Here is a 17,859-nt window from a genome sequence, read left to right as displayed (position 1 = left end):
ACTTATAAATAAATAAATAGTGAATTTGAGAATTCTTTTCCTTTGGGGAAAAATAATTCTAATTTTGGAACTGAAACTATGAAAAAACAAATATCACTTTAGACAAATGCGTGGGTAATGTCAAACACTAAATGCTTTAGATGTTATCTCACCTACCTCTAACATCTATAAGGTGGGCATTATTATATTACACATTATTACTATTATTATTATATTATGCCTATTTTACATATGAGGAAACGAGGCACAAAGAGGTTAAGTAACTTGCCTAAGGTCAAAACTAAGTGGAAAAACCGGCCTCAGTTTCATCTTTCTGATTTTAGCCTTTGCCATTACTACAAGGCTTTGTAATCAGCCATAATCTCATTCTATTTATTTAATCCAAACAACTGCCCTGCGAAGTCCTATTTCATAAGAGAAACTGAGGAAGCTAAGGCTCTGAGAAGTTACGGTCACACAACTTTAGGACGTGGCTAATATGACTGATTTGTTCCAAGTCTAGTGACACCTTCACTGAGTGTTGCATAAACAGAATCAGAAGACTAGTGGAAATTATAAGAAGGAAGACCCTTTACAATATACATAACTTTCTAGGCAACAAGAGAAAGGGTTACTCTAGAAGTAGTGGATTTCTAGTCACTGGAGTTTTTCAAGCAAGGGCTGGGATACTGGGATTTCTACATTCACATGGAAGCCTGAACTGTAAGTCCTTTCCAACTGTAATATTCTAGCATTCAAAACTGAGAATCTGAAAAGACAAAGACTGGAAACATCTTGGTGGACTTCCTAGAAGAGAAAGGACCTGAAGGATTCGAAAATGTTTGATAGAGAAAGAGGATGGGAAAATCACAAAAAGACTCCTAAGTAGGACGGTGGAAATATGAAGGATACACATGTTTGTACCTGTACATGAAGGACTAATAAGCTGACAGACAGATAACCCAATCGGAGAAAATAGTTCATCATGAGTTGAATAATAGCTTTCAAATCTTTAAAGAATATTTCTTTAACTTTTTTTGTGATATTGACAATGACACGACACACTTTTTAGTTTAATCTTCAATATTAACATTTTCTCCCTCACTTTCTTAAGTTTAGACAATAAATGAAACAATACATGTAGCTCAAACTTATACCACTTATTCATATCCATGGTGTAAATACTCTTCCCATGACCGATTTCAAGCTATTAACATAGAATCACTAAAAGCGATGTTGGGGAGAGATGTACAGTAGCACACCAATACACAGGATTTCCATCAGAAAGAGACAACAGATATAATTAACCTCAAGAGCACAGATGATAACAATGTAGTAAGTATCTAAGAAGAAATGAATTTTGAGTATTTATTACCTTCATTTTAAATATAATTTAAGTGTAAGTTTATATAATTTAACATCATCATGGCTGTGCTTAGAAAATAGCTCACAAGACTCCTGAACATTCACTATTCGGCTCTCACAAGGCCACGAAAGCTGGCTCGAACATATGGGTGGCTCTAAAATCTTAAGACTCCTCCCTCAAGTGGGTCCAAGGGTTCAAGCTTGGGGCCTGGGACAAGCACACTGCACCACTCACAGAAATTAGCAGGTCATAAGGGTTGGAAAGGGAGTTGGTTTTGACAAGTTCAATTTTAAATATGCTGAGTTTAAAACAACAGCAAAGGAGCTACAAATGGAAATGTTCTTGAAGCAGCTGGAAATACCAGAATCCAATCCGGGTCAGCTGAGAACTCAAGTTTAGAAGTCATATGCATTGAGGTGCTAGCTAAACACATGGGAAATGTTGGGCTTTCTGGGTTGGGGCAAAAAGAAAAAAACAAGAGTGCTAAGGACTGAGCCTGAGGGAATAGCCGAAATTAGAAGGCAGGAGATGGGAAAGCAATCGACAAAGGGCAGGGCGGATGGGGAAAGGCAGTGGAAGAGTCAGGCAACAAGCAAGGGAGCAACGTCGAGGAAGCGATCACCACCAGTATCCGACGCTACAGGACAAGGAGGAGGAAGACTAGGAAGCAGTTTCTGAGTTTTCTGACAAATCAGAGGGCTTTTGTGAGAATGATTTTCTAGAAAGTGGGGGGATGGAAGTCAGATTACAAACAGACAAATAGAAGATTTTTAAATGTCAGAAATTATTAAATACTAGATATTAAGGGTTAAGAAGAGAAGAGACAATAATGAGCGATTTATTTTTGGCAGCTAAGACCTGAATACAGGGCATAAAAATCGGGAGTGGTCAAGGAGTAATTATTTAAATAAATTATATAGGGTTGTGAACCAGATGAGATCATGTTCTCAATGGGACACCAAACACCACAGAGAGCTGAAAAGAAAAAGGAGGCACTTAAAATGCAAAGGTTAGTTTTACATCAAAGCTCCAATGTTTCCTTCTGAAAATTCCAGTTAAGTTTTATGCCTGTGAATAGTAAAGTTGAACCTTACAAGAAATTTAGATGAGAACTAGCTTACTGTGTTTCTCAGTCTTTGTGTGACTATAATAACCAAGTAACTATGAAAAACAGCAGAGAGGTCTAGACAGAAGTAATGGGGGAGGTGAGGTTTTTCCCCCTTAGAGAATATTCAGCAGAGAACAGCTGTCTATTTCTGAAGCGCACTGGACACAGCTCTGCTGAGACAAGGATAAAGAACTGGCTAACATTTGCTAGTGCTTTTACATCAGAAAAGTTTCAGATGCAGAGGTGAGATTTTGGAGGGCTCAGCTAACATACCAAGATCAGACAGCTAGTAAATGACCAGGCCAATCAAATCCAGGTCTCCCCCATTCTAGTCTTTAACTCTTTTGTACATACTGGGTTGTCTCTCAAGTTTTCCACAAATCTCAGAGAAAGTCCGGTGGACTAAGTACCAGAAATATTAGGGGCAGCCAGTTAGGGCCAAGAATGCTTAGGAATCGGCCATAGGTATGCTTCTTTCCAACAATCACGCTACTCTGTTAGCAAATAAGATGAGTAAAAAACTTCAACTGTCCAGGTCCCTGCCTGTTTGTAGTCCCTGTAAAAATCACCATCAAAACTGGTTCTTTAGAAATCTCCAAGGAATATATACAAATGGCTAACAAACTCATGAGAAGATGCTCAGTATCAGTAGCCATAAAGAAAATGTAAATCAAACTACAGACAGACTCCACACTTCACACTGACTAGAATGGCTATAATCAAAAAGACAAATAATAAGTGCTGGTGAAGCTACAGAGAAACCGGAACCCTTATACACTCCAAGTGAGAATATAAAATGGTGCAGCTGCTTTGGAAAACAGCCTGATAGTTCCTTAAAAGGCTAAACACAAGTTACCATATGACTCAGTAATTCCACTCCTAGGTATATATTCAAAAGAATTAAAAACATATGTTCAGAAAAAGTAATTTGTACATGAATGAATGTTCATAGCAGCATTCTTTGTTCACGTTAGCCAAAGTCTGAAAATAATCCAAATGCCTACATATTATACTATGAGCAAGAAACCAGTTACAAACAAGCACATGTTGTATGATTCCATTTACGTGAGATATTTAGAATCCGCAAACCTATAGAGACAGATAGTGAATAGACTGCTGGTTGCCTAGGGCAGGGGAAGGAATGGAGGGGTGTTTAGGGATAATGTGGAGAAGGCAATGGCACCCCACTCCAGTACTCTTGCCTGGAGAATCCCATGGATGGAGGAGCCTGGTAGGCTCCATGGGGTCGCTAGAGTCGGATACGACTGAGCGACTTCACTTTCACTTTTCACTTTCATGCATTGGAGAAGGAAATGGCAACCCACTCCAGTGTTCTTGCTTGGAGAATCCCGGGGACAGGGGAGCCTGGTGGGCTGCCGTCTATGGGGTCGCACAGAGCCGGACACGACTGAAGTGACTTAGCAGTTAGGGATAATGATTAAAGGGTACAGAGTTTCTTTATGGGGAGTGAGGAAAATAAATGTTCTAAAATTGTGGTGATGGCTGCACAATTTTGAATATAATAAAAGTCATTGAACTGTATACTTTAAATGTGTGATATGTAAACTAAATCTCAACATAGCTATTTTTAAAAATTAATGAATGACTAAATTTTCAGATAAGGCCAATCCTCCCCAATCATCATGCATTCGTAAACCAAGGAAAGCTCTGCTCTCCCAATTTTTAAAAGATTGGCTTGAGGGTATGAAAAAATAAACAGCTTCCCCCAATTTCTGAGTGGCTTTAGCAAAGGGAATAAATTGCACTTAAGTGCTTGGTATCAGAATCTGAGCTCAAAGGGACTTTAAAGATGACTTAACGCTAACATTCTCAGTTTACAGACGAGAAATGCATTGTCTAGAGAAGTTACATAACTGTGTAAAATCATTTAGGTGGAAAGTGCCAGATCACTGTCTGTTGACTCTGTGTTCACTGCTTTTTCCCTTCACAAGGCTTCCATGATGCTTGAAGGGTAGAAACAACATATTAACAACATTATTAAATTATAAGAGGCTCCCCCAAAAGAACCAAGGATTGTCCCGTAGTATTCTTTAATACCTGCAGAGAGCCTGATCTGGCAAAGTTTTGCTCAAAGACTCACTCTTAAAAGAAACACAAGTAGCTCAATTTCCCTGATCCACACTATGCTGCAGAGCAATGTATAAGTGAGAGGAGAAAGCTTTAAAGAGCAGAGTATGTTATTTACTCTCATTTATACTTATTAAGGGCTTCCCAGGTGGTGATAGTGGTAAAGAACCTGCCTGCCAATGCAGGAGACATAAGAGACGGAGTTCAATCTCTGAGTTGGGAAGATCCCCTGTAAGAGGAAATGGTAACCCACTCCAGTATTCTTACCTGGAGAATCCCACGGACAGAGGAGCCTGACAATCTACGGTCCTTAAGGTCGCACAGAGTCAGACATGACTGAAGTAACTTAGCACACATACTTATTAAAAGATACAGGGAAAATGAAAGCGAGCCTGGTAACTTCAGATGCATTTCTGAATTTATAGATTTCTCAGCCATAAAAGGGAAAATTCCATTTTGATTCAATGGCCAAATTTATCCTCCAGGAAAAGCCTAACACTAAAAAAGCAGATTATAGTTGTTGTAAGTTATTTTGTTTGGTTTTTTTGTTGCTGTTCTGGTTTTTTTTTTGGCGGGGGTGGGGGGAGGCTGGGGTCATAGACTTCTGGAGAGAACTGTGCTCAAATGCAGGGAACAAAAATGGGGGCTGGGAATCTCTGCTGAAATAAATAGAGTATGATGTGGGAGTAAAGTGTGAGGCTCCTTGCAGATAACAATTCTACATCTCCTGTTCTGAGAGTTCCTTAAGCTTTGAGGAATCTGACAGGGATATCAGCCAACTCTGATTAACAAAGATTCTCTGAGGATGAGGATGACTGTAAAGTCTCCCAAGGGTAGCTTCACTTCACAGGCAGGCACTAATGCTCAGGGAGTAGAGAATCCAAGTTCAAATGTAGAACCGAGTCCTCCAGTGGGGGTTGGAACGCACTGAGGGTGAAATCAAGGCCTGAGAACTCAGGTCTGGGCAGAGCTGGTCACAAGCCACCACCCCACGGTCACAGCGGGCAATAAAGGCAACGCTCGGCTCCCGGGCAGCACGGCCCCATCAATCTCCTAAACCGTGCTCCACTGCCAGGCTCCTCCTGACCACAGACTGAATAAGCGAAGAGGTGTGACAGCAAATGCAGTGCTGAGGGAGCAGTGAGCTGCCTCACGTGGCTGCGGCACAGAGGCTGTGCAGGAAAGGGGGCCTGGAACCACGAGCTAGAGAGCCTCAACCGAGCAGAAGAAAATTGAGACCATCAGGAAAAACGTGGGAGTTAACTTTTGCTGGTTTTCTGTAGTTCTTAAGTAAAATCCCAGGAAGGCCAATGGCTTCTAGATTGCATACATGAAAAAAAAAATAGAAAGGACGATTCCATCTGTTAGATTAAATGCTTTCCTTCCTTTCTACCCACTAACCTCTGCAGTCCATAGAAACTGACCAGAGAAAGCTCATGCTCTCTGTTCTGTCTCACCCTCACAGCCTTTCTTGAAGTTCTTTTTAGGGAGATATATCTATACTTTATAAGCTGCCAGGACCCAGAGAAATAGCAGGGATAATGCAAATAAAAACCTCACTTAAAATTCTAGATCTTTCTTTTTGATGGTTCTGGTGTACGAAGAGAACTCTTCGATCTGTAGGACTTGCATTCTGCCGTAGGTGATCTGTATGTATATTTCAGGTGCTTACATTCTTAAATCTCTTTTAAGATTGGACCAACAGTGTTCTCAGCTAAAAAAGAGGAATGAATCATCTTATTATAACAAACTGTTTCCTAAAGAGATACTTGGGAATCCAAGAGATTAGGTTATAACCAAATTTACAACTTGAGGGCTTGGTTGCTTTGATCTTACATTAGTCTGCCTGCCAGTGGCAACACTAATGTGGTTCATGTGTACTTGGGGAGCAAAGCAAAGGGTGCCTGAGCTACAAAGAATAGATTTTGATCCCTAATTCTCAGCCCAAAGTTCAAAGACAGCCAGCATGGAGCAATGATTCTGATGAGCAGTGAACCTCTGTGAAATACCCCAAGGTGAGAAAATGCCATTGGAACTGTAAGGCTGGGGGAATAGGAGGAGATGAAAAATCGCCAGGGAGTTAAGTAAAGCTCTGGCTGGCCTCCAACTGCTAACAATGCCATGTGTGTTTGTCTCGTTTCTCCCCGCCCTGAGCCTCCTGTCATCACACAGCACTGAGGCAGAGGCCCAACAGGCAACATCAGCTACAAGTGAAGAGCGGGGAGCCAGAGCATTGTACTGAACTACAAAGTTTAGGGGACAAGCCTGAAGAAGGGACAGTTCAGTTTCTCCAAATCTTAAGAGATGAGGTGTGAAAACAGAGCAAGATAGGGGCACACTGAATAGAAACAACAAATCATTTTGGTCAGAAGACTTGTGATTGGTCTTTAGCTCCATCCTTCACTAGCTGTATGATCTTGGAAAAGTCACTTCATCCTTCTAATTCTCATCTTCTTCAGCTGTTACATTGAAAGGATAAAACACCTTTACATCCTTCAGGGTTACTGTAAGGATCAAGTCAGATTAGAATATGCTTTGTAAGCTAAAAGGACTACTGAACTGTTATCCACTCAAGGGAACAAATCCTTATTGAATACTTCTCATGCTCCTGGTGCAGGACTTGGATGAGACAGCAGCACAGCAAGCCCCAGCCCCCGAGGAGCAGAGGACACCAAGGTGTGAACGCACATACCCATCTCTTCAAAGTGGTGTGGAACAGAGATGGAGCTGCAATAGTCACAGAGATGGAGGTCAGGGTCTCAGGAAGGGGATACTAGACCTGGGCCTTGAAGAGTAAGTGGATGATGGCCAGGCAGCAGAGGTCAAGACATGCCTTCAACGGAGAGAGAAATGAATAAGCGAAGAGGTGTGAAAGTATACCGAGTTTAGAAGGCGGTGACTTGTTTCCTGTGGCTGCAGCGCAGGCTACAGGGGAAAGTGCCTGGCTGGAAACAGGCTGTGAAGGGCTCTGCACCCTGACAGAGTTGTTTGTCACCAAATGAGAGGCAACTGGTAAATGCTGAAGAAATTAGAGGAAAACGGCAGGTTTTTTCCCTCCCTCTCTCTTTCCCTTCCTTCTTTGTCCTGACTAAAAAAATAAGACACATCAACCTTCAAATTACAGTCTGGGAGAATGACAGCTGCTGCAGCTGCTGCAACAGAAGCATGCAAGGAGGACAGAGAGGACGCCCAGGAAAGGGCGTCAGTTCCAGGAGGGAGAGTCAGGGGGATATTTACCAAGGGGAGTGCTGGTGGTGGTGTCCAGGCAGGACAGACTTGGGAAGGTAATCCAAGTAGAGGGTGCCCCAGGAGCAAAGATACAGAGTCATAAAGAGCGTGCCAAACAGTCCAGCAAGCGTGTAAAGTCCAAGGGGAACGTGACACTGTGAGCCCAGAGAGGTAGGCAGACCAGCGCCAGGACTGAGGCGGTGAAGAGCCCGGAGAGGCAGGCAGACCAGCGCCAGGACTGAGGCGGTGAAGAATGCAGGAGCTAGACTTCAGGTTGCCTGAGTCCTAGTGTTTTAATCAACTTCTTTCTAGTGTTTAACCTCTCTAAACCTCTGATAAAATGGGACTATGAACAGAATCTACAGTATAAGGTCACTGAAGAATTAAAGGAGATGATCCATGTAAAGGGCTTAGTACAGAAAGTATGATTTACCCTAAGCACTCAATAAATTACTACCATTATCATCACATTTGTTCTTACAGAAAACTTTATTAGGAAACTATTATAGTGGCCAAGTCAAGACAAGAGGCCCTGGACTAGGGCAGAGAAGAGAAATCAGATGCAAGCATCTTTCTGAGTTGGAAGTGACTGACTAGAGTTGGTGGCAGGGAGAAATGATGGGCAGGACTAAATATAGTATGATTCCAGGTTCCTAACTTGGATAGCTAGGTACATGAATGATAATACTGAGCACTTTGGGATGTACTGAATATAGGATATGTCTGGGTAACATCCAGATGACTGTGTCAAGGACACTATTGAGATACGGGTCTTTGGCTTAGGAAAGAACACAGAGAAAGGCTCTATCATTACCTCCTGATCTAAATCTTGTATCTTAATACAAAAACAGACCTCACCTGCAGTTAAAGAAGTGACCTAAGGAGCTATGTCTGATTTATGTAAGCATCTCCCAGGCCACATAGTTCACTGATCTACATCGACAGACCCCTAACCACAGAGGAGAAGAAAACCCCAGGCACCCAGATTGTTCGTGTTTGTGTCTTTAGAATCATGTGGCTGCAGGGGTTTACACCACCATTTGAGGGACAACCACCACAGCTCACACACAAGCAAAAGCAAGGAGTACAGAGAACTGAATGTAGAAGACACACAGAGAGAAAGAAAAATGAAAAAACAAAGAGCTCATAAAAAGAGAGAGCAGCTGCCTAGTGAAGCACAGTTTTCATAAAGCTCAGATGCATCCAGGCACCAGACTCTGGAGATCACCCCCATCCCTCTCTATGTGTGATTCCTTGCATTCTATGCAAACGGAATGATCCCTGAGGCTAACACAGATGAGACTGCCAAGGATACAGAGAACAAAACAAGAAAATGGTCAAGGTTAGGGGACATCAGAGAAGGCAATGGCACCCCACTCCAGTACTCTTGCCTGGAGAATCCCAGGGACGGGGGAGCCTGGTGGGCTGCCGTCTATGGGGTCACACACAGTCGGACACGACTGAAGTGACTTAGCAGCAGCAGCAGGGGACATCAACATGGAGGACAAGAAGCCAGTGAAAGAGGCAGGAGAAGGGCATTAGTGAAGGGAAGAGGTAACTTGGGAAAAAGCAGTGTCCTGGAAGGCAACAGAAGAGAGGGCTTTAAAGAAGCAGTGAGTTAGTCAATACTATCAAATGATACAAAGAAATCAAATGAGAGAAAGATAAAACCACTGGAAACAGCAATTAAGAGGTCCCTGGTAATCTTTCTCAGAGCAGCAATTATTCATAACTCAAAATTACCTGAGTTGAGTAATAACTATAACTTAAAAACTTTGTATTCAAATATGACTGTCATATTAGTCATACTGTTTATCCTTAGGTAGGTAATATGTCTCTGCCTTGGGTTTTCCTCTTTTTTAAAATAATGATAAGATCTGCCTCCAACCCTAGCCATTTTGCTCTGTATTTTAAACTGCATGGGAGTTAAACAAGTATATACATAATAAAAAAGTTCACTAAACTGATGATTTAAGACTTGCACACTTTGAGAACAAGATTCCCTCTGCCCCATCCTTACACAGTAATCAGATTAAAAAATTTAAAACAAAATAGGGGCTTATAAAATAGTATGTAAGCTTTGACGCAAAGCATTCTTGGAATCTCAGGAATCACCCCATGGTATCTTCAACCTCAGCCTTCTTAGGTAATGGAGGAGTTACTGTCTTCACCAAGAAACTCATCCATGAAAGTTTCCACACTATTAGGACTATGTTAGATAAATATATATATATATTCTTTTTTTTTTTTTTTTTAAGAAAGAAAAGGAAAAAAAGGCATGCATCCCCATCAACAGGACCCTGCGGCCAGCAACGCGAGCTGTCTGGGAGGAGGGCCTGACAGATTCAGACCAGGGGCGCCCATGAGGGGTCCTACCTTCATCAGGTGCTTGTTGGCCCACTTGGTGAACGTCTTCTTCTGCACTCGGTCCCGTTCATCTGTGAGGAGACAAGGAGAAGGCGCTGGCTTAGTGCTGCCTGGCGCCATGTTCCCCAGCCTCTGCCTTGCCCACACCCAGCCTCTCTAGCACAGTGGAGACGGTTTCTTCAGCCTGAGAGACAGCATCTTGTTGTTGGGAAGGTTCAGTCTCTCTGAATTTCCTTCTTCTGTCACTTTACACATTAGACAGAATCACATGCCTCAAGAATCATGTCACCGCAAAGTCTCCTTCACATCCTAATTCTCCAGGGAGGGCAGTGATTCCCTGCATCCCCACCCCACCCCCAGCAAGCTCCAAAAATCCGAAGCTGTGAAAACCCCCAACAGGAGGGTGGAGTGGCCTTGGCCCTCGGGACACCCAGTGCTGAAGTTACATTTCACTCTCCACACACGGTCCTCCTGATCAATGCTCTCCTCCTTCCCCCTCCTCCCCTAGGACTCCCTCACTCTAGCTTCCTTCCCAGCCTTGCCAACCAAACTCTCAAAGCTGCCCACTAGGTCCCCTGGAACATCTCTCCTCCCCTCCCTCCCTTCTCCAAGTCTTAGAACCCCCATTTTTTCTTAGGCAAATTCTGCTCCATTCTGACTTTTTTCACCTCTTCAACAGAAACACGACTGTCAACACTTGACAATGACTACATCACAGAGGCCTGATCATGAGGAGGACTCACCTTCTCCCACAACTGCCACCTCCAGACCACTGATCCATCAGGTCTGTTCCTCTTCTATGTATTTGAAGCCCTTTCCCTCCACTGTATGATCCTGTTCGAATCATCCCTGCTATCATCGACCATTCCCTGCTGCATGCACCCCTCCACATGGCAAATCTACCTTAATCTCCCCCAACAACTTTGTTCAATGGGTATTCTCTGACGTCATCCTCAAATTATTTCAACATATGTGTGGACAATGCATGTGAGCCTGCTTGGCTCCACTGACCCTCATCTCCAATCCATAGACAGCCACCACCATCCCACTTCCTGGGCCTCATTTCTTCTCCAAACATAGCTACTCAGCAGTCATCTCTACCAATCTTTCATATCTCCTCCTCACTTTCAACCTTCAATCACTCTCTTCTTACCTTATCCTATTTATTAAGAACGTCTAAGATTATCCCAATCTGTGCCAGACAACATGATTAAGCAAGTCAAAGCTGTCGTCACGAGTACCCCAAGGACTCTCATCTCCCTAATCTTCTATTACTACTTTCACTAGGACAATCCCCAAGCCGAGATGACCACTCCTCAATTTCTTCTCCAACAAAGAGACATTTCAGAAGAAAGTAGCAGAATTTTGTAAATCTGACTCTGCTGCTGCTAAGTCACTTCAGTCGTGTCCGACTCTGTGTGACCCCGTAGACGGCAACCAACCAGGCTCCCCCGTCCCTGGGCTTCTCCAGGCAAGAAAATCTGACTCACTAGTCAGATTTTTCCATTGATCATGTATGGATGTGAGAGTTGGACTGTGAAGAAAGCTGAGCGCCGAAGAATTGATGCTTTTGAACTGTGGTGTTGGAGAAGACTCTTGAGAGTCCCTTGGACTGCAAGGAGATCCAACCAGTCCATTCTGAAGGAGATCAGCCCTGGGATTTCTTTGGAAGGAATGATGCTAAAGCTGAAACTCCAGTACTTTGGCCACCTCATGCAAAGAGTTGACTCACTGGCAAAGACTCTGATGCTGGTAGGGACTGGGGGCAGGAGAAGGGGATGACAGAGGATGAGATGGCTGGATGGCATCACTGACTCGATGGACGTGAGTTTGAGTGAACTCCGGGAGTTGGTGACGGACAGGGAGGCCTGGCGTGCTGCGATTCATGGGGTCACAAAGAGTCGGACACAACTGAGTGACTGAACTGAATTAACTGACTCACTAGTAACTCACACAAACTTCAATAGGTTTTATGTCCCTACTGCGCAGTTATTCCCTTCTTACTGATACCCAAGTAAAAGCCACACAAGCACTGGCCCACCACTTCCAGGTGGATGCCCTATCTTCTTACTTCTCTGAATTGATAGCCATCCACTAAGTTCTCCTTCATCTGTCCCTAACCTTACCCTCACCTCTTCCTTTCCAGTCTCTGAATCTATAGCCATCCAGTAAGCACTCCTCCAACTGTTGCTAACCTTACCTTCACCTCCTTTCTGGCTTTGTTTGTAGGAAATAGTGGTCTTTTCCTACTATAGACCATGGAAGTTAGGAATTAGAATGCATTTGTCTAATTCCTTGCTGATTTGCAAATCCCCTCACAACAATCATTTTGTTCAGAGTTGAAAGGTCTGTCCAAATCTTGCATACATCTACAATATTACTGAAGCTTAAAACTTAATAGAGAATTCTTCATAAGCAACATATACTAATTAAAGTTCCATAAAGTGTCATAATCTGTATCCTTATAAATTCTACCTATTGGCACTCATTTGGAACTGTTTTTAAAGTCTAATCTAATTTTCCCTTCATAGAGGCCTGCAATTATTTAAGTCAGAATTTTTATTAGATTTGACCACTGTCATTCTCATATTTTGATCATTTGATCTTTTCAGATGCTGATTTAGTTACCTGACCTCTTCATAATCCTTTCCAAGCTTGTGTCAGAGTCAGCTTGCAGCTACAACCTCATCTAAATCACTGACATTCTTTTCACAGCAAGCTACTTTCTTCCTCGCCACTTCTCCAAATGCTATTTAAAATCCAGCTCATTCATTCACTCATTTATTCTTTGAATAGGTCTTAGTAAGGAGCTAGCTGTTTGGAATAGCCTGTATTATACAAAGTCACAGTCCCTACCTTTAAAAGAGATGACAGTCTGGCAGAAATAAGAAATAACTTCCATGTGGCTGTAACAGAGGTAAGCACAGAGTGCTCAAGAACGTAAGAGAAGTAGTTAAGCCTCTCTGACTACAGGAGGGACACACAGGAGGCTAGTGAGCATCTCTCGATGGGTGACTCTGCTGCTGCTGCTGCTAAGTCGCTTCAGTCATGTCCGGCTCTGTGACCCCATAGACGGCAGCCCACCAGGCTCCCCTGTCCCTGGGATTCTCCAGGCAAGAACACTGGAGTGGGTTGCCATTTCCTTCTCCAATGCATGAAAGTAAAAAGTGAAAGTGAAGTCGCTCAGTCGTGTCCGACCCTTAGCGACCCCATGGACTGCAGCCTACCAGGCTCCTCCATCCATGGGATTCTCCAGGCAAGAGTACTGGAGTGGGGTGCCATTGCCTTCTCCGTGGGTGTCTCTACTAAAATTTAAAACATGAGTTACAAGCTAGTCAGAAAGAGAAGGGAAGGGGCAAGGCTACAAGAAGTTCCACCTAGTACAAAGTAACGGAGATCTGAAGGCGCTCATGTTCAGACAACTGCACAGAATTAACGGGAGCTGAAAGACAGGATGTGTATTAGGTGGTAGTGACACATAAAACTGGATAGAATGGCATGAGTCAAATCATGGCCTTTCGTGACAAGCTCAGGAGTCCAAACTTTATCACAAAGAAACTGGTAAGGGAAGATAAGAGAACATATTAAAAGATTTTAAACAGGAGAATGACATGTGAGATTTGTGTTTGAGAAACGTTACTCTGGTAGCCTTTCCTGACAATCCCATGTCTCAATAGTCTCTTTGTTCTCCAAATTTTTATGGTATTTACTATGCTAATCACTCAATCTGTACTTATATAATTATATAAATTCTAAACTTCGAATAACCTTATTGTTACTCATCAATGAGATCATTAACTCCCTGAGGAAAGACATCATGCTTTATGTTTTTACATCTACCATAGCTACTAACATCTACAGCTCTACATAATAAGACCTAAAACAAATCCTTCCACTTATTTGAATCGAGAGGCAGCTTTTTAGCTACTGGAAGCATAACTGATGACGAAGCACCTGGTTTCCCTAGTGCACTACCCCATGGGAAGGCTTGGGAGGTGAAGAGAGTAACCATGGGGAGAAAATAAAGAAGATGCAATCGTGCTAGTCACACCTCCAGGTCTAAAGGACACGAGGCCGTGGACTAAAAAGAAATCACATGAATTCCACCTCTTTAAAATATTGGCAAGTTCAAAAGGAAATTTATTAACTTTTTCTTTTCCATCTAGGTAGTGTTTAACCTATTACAGCAAACATGTATTACTTTTATAATAAAAGAAATTCTATAAAGAAAACTTGTGTCTTCAGAGTGATAACTCTAATATTAGAAACAGCCTATTTTTGGTTATAAAGCTAATCAGTAGAGCAAGGCAGAGTAGACCTGGCATTGGTGGAAATGCAGGACTTTTAGTCAGCTTTAATATTGTTTTCCATTATGTTTGCATGTTCCTGCAAACAGGTGATACTTACTGGGATACTGGAGTTTTCGAATATTGGATTGGGCTCTTTTTTTTTTTTTCATTTTGGCTATACCATGCAGTTTGCATGATCTTATGTCACTGACTTGGGCCCCAGCAGTGGAAGTGCCAAGCCCTAATGACTAGACTGCCAGGGATTTCCCTAGACTCTTACAAGAAATAAACTTTCTTGATTGGCCAACATATGATTAGAAGATCGCTAAAGAAACACACAGAATGACATCAAAACCAAGTCACCTGTAAGAGTCCTGTCCACTGTCTCATATCTTTTAGACATGAAGATGCTATTAACACAATTGAGTTTTTTAAGTTTTACTACCCACAGTTATGCTGTTCACCTACCAAGCCTTCCCATGGGGTAATGCACTATGGAAAGTGGATGGCCTCACGTCAGTCATGCTTTGAATAGCTAGAAACCTGACTTTCAATTCAGAGGGAGGAGGTCCAAGTACTTATTCTGAATGTAATTACTAAAAGCAACATGATTACAAGTCCTTCCCAAGACCAGCTAGCCTGTTTAGAGCTGAGCTGTAAGTTCCTCAGAAAAGGGTTTTATATAACAATCTTGCCCCAAAGCTGGAGGATCCTTTTTTAGGATACTATGTTGCAGACCAATCAATTACATGAACATTCTCTCCTGACTTAAGCATTAGGATAAGAGGACACCAATACTGCAGTGCCTGGAATTTAAGATCTTAATATTTCAGCAAGGAAATTCATTAGGGAAGCCAAACAACAACTCGATTACGTAGACCTTCAGAACACTCCAAACAGCTCAGACTTCAAAAGTTTCTAGTAAGTTTTAGGTTTGATTCCCCACACATAAATCCTTCATTTAATTCCAGGCCCAGCAAAGATCTTTCAAGTTTAAGAAGATATGTTTATATGAGAAGAAAACAGTCAATCAGAGCAAAGGTGATGTTACTTTTAAAAGCTTCTTGTAAATTCAGCTCCACCAAAGGCTGTGAACTGACAACAAAGAACCCAACAGCCTCCTGGGAAATTCTTAGATTAAACTTATGGAGGCACCAACTAGTCATGTGAGGGTTACTCAATACTCGTGTCCAATTTTATTACGACACCAAGCTACCAATACCTACCCTAACTTTCTTAATTTTAGTGTCACTGGCAGACTCCCTCCTTGCTACCTAGGCAAGTCCGTCCCCCTGAAATGTGGATCCTACGTCCTCCCTTCTCCTTGAGAAGCTTATTCCAACCATCCCTGCCTAGCCTGCATACCTTGACCTACTCTTCTCCTTTCCCCTCGGCTACATGAACAAGTGTGAAGACAACGCTCACCATTTCCACTTTCTCATCCCCCTGCTTCACCACGTGACCTGGCTTCCAGTCTCATAAATTCATGGAAACTGCTCTGCGCACAGTCACCTACCTGCCAACCCAGAAGACAATGCTGACCTTTTCTTTACCTTTTAAACCCCCTCTCCCTCTTGTATCTGAGACTCCATTCTGCCCTGGTTTCCTTCCTTCCCCTTTGATTATTCCTTCTCTTTTGCTCACCCCTTAAATGTTTACTCATCCTTAGCCCTCTTTCCTTTTCATTCCATATTATAGCTTCTTAAGACCTAAAGGTCCATAAGTGGGTTTGGAGGGGGTGGGTCATAAGCCACCTAAAATTGCAGGCAAAATTTCTGGTGTTACGTACATTATGGGATGAAAACAAAACAAAACAAAACAAAAAACCTATAGACTTTCCAAAAAAAAAAAATAAAGAAGAGTTGTTCTTTACATTCTCCCAAAATGATTTGCTCTACCCATGGTTTCAACAGTAACCTATACACTGACAATTCCCAAATTCATTATCTTCAGCTCAATACTTTATCCTAAATACCATTCTCATATGTCCAACTGACTCCTAAAACTTTCATGCTCATTTCAAGCTCAACTTGCCTAAAAATGAACTCTTATCTCTCTCCCTGCTTCTAATAGGTTTCCCTGCTATATATAATCCATTTGTTTTGGTTTGAATGTCTATGCCCTCCTAAAATTCATACCCTGAAATCATACTCCCAATGTGATGTGACAGAATTAGAAGGTGAAGCCTTGGGGAAGTGATTAGGTCATCAGGGTGGAGCAATATAGATGGAATTAGCTCTATAGATGGAATTAGTGTCCCTACAAAAGGACACTAATTTGTCCTTACAAAAAGCTCTTTCCCACCCACTCCATCATGAAGGTGCAGTGAGAAGACAGCCAGCTGTCTATGAACCAGGAAAAGGTCCTTACAAGACACCAAATCAGTAGGTGCCTTGACCACGGACTGAGCCACCTCCAGAACAGTGAGAAATCAATGTCTGCTGTTTAAGCCACTGAGTCTATGGTTTTGTTACAGCAGCCCAAAGGTAGCTCAGCGGCACCAAATCTGTTTGATCCCTGGATCAGGAAAAGCCCCTGGAGAAGGAAATGGCAACCCACTCCTGTATTCTTGCCTGGGGAATTCCATGGACAGAGAAGCCTGGCAGGCTATACAGTCCATGGGGTAGCAAAGAGTCGGACACGACTTAGTAACTCAATAACAAACGGACTAAGACAGCTCCTCCTCAAGGCTGCCAGCAACCTTTTTCACAAGAATGATCTTCTTACTGTCACATTAAAATCCTTCAGCGACTCCTTATCCTCCTAATAATATAACAGCTAACATTTTTCGACAATCTACTTATATGTCAAGTACCTTACATTTATTGTTCCCAGTACTCAAAACCCTGTGAAAGTGAAAGTGAAGTTGCTCAGTCGTCCGACTCTGCAACCCCATGGACTGTAGCCTACCGGGCTCCTCCGTCCATGAATCTCCAGGTGAGAATACTGGAGTGGGTTGCCATTTCCTCCTCCAGGGGATCTTCCCAACCGAGGGATCAAACCTGGGTCTCCAGCATTGCAGGTAGATGCTTTAACCTCTGAGCCACCAGGGAAGCTTCAACAACCCTGAAAGGCATTATTTTACTGGAAAGATAAAGGCCACAGAGGCTTGCCCAAGATCACAAGGTAAGTCCGAACTCATCTCTACTGGATTCTAAAGCCTGATACCTGCATTCAGGATAACATTTAAACTTTTTAGCTTGAGATCTAAGACCTCTTATGATGTAGCCACTTTTCCCTCTCCAGCCTTTCATAAAAACTCTAATTTTCAGCTTTGGTGAATGTATAGTTCTGTTTAGTCGCTCAGTCATGTTCAACTCTTCGCGACCCCATGGACTGCAGCATGCCAGGCTTCCCTGTCCATTATCAACTCCCGGAGTTTACTCAAACTCATGTCCATTGAGTCAGTGATGCCATCCAACCATCTCATCCTC

The 17,859-nt window shown here is 42.6% G+C and overlaps 1 protein-coding gene across 18 annotated transcripts in view; it reads right to left on the bottom strand.

Moving 5' to 3' along the window:
• MACF1 (microtubule actin crosslinking factor 1) overlaps window positions 1-17,859 on the bottom strand; it is a 340,643-nt gene that overhangs the window by 200,419 nt on the left and 122,365 nt on the right. For all 18 annotated transcript variants that reach the window (XM_086380225.1, XM_086380415.1, XM_086380366.1 and 15 more), the window contains one exon: window positions 10,146-10,207. In XM_086380225.1, coding sequence (XP_086236351.1) covers window positions 10,146-10,207 — 62 coding nt within the window. The remainder of the gene's footprint in view (window positions 1-10,145; window positions 10,208-17,859) is intronic.

The sequence above is a fragment of the Bos grunniens genome, chromosome 3 (assembly GCF_055505025.1).
Source record: "Bos grunniens cultivar Pamir isolate PY7600 chromosome 3, Bosgru_T2T1.0, whole genome shotgun sequence".
Lineage (NCBI taxonomy): Eukaryota > Metazoa > Chordata > Mammalia > Artiodactyla > Bovidae > Bos > Bos grunniens.
This window is presented reverse-complemented; position numbering and strand designations above follow the sequence as displayed.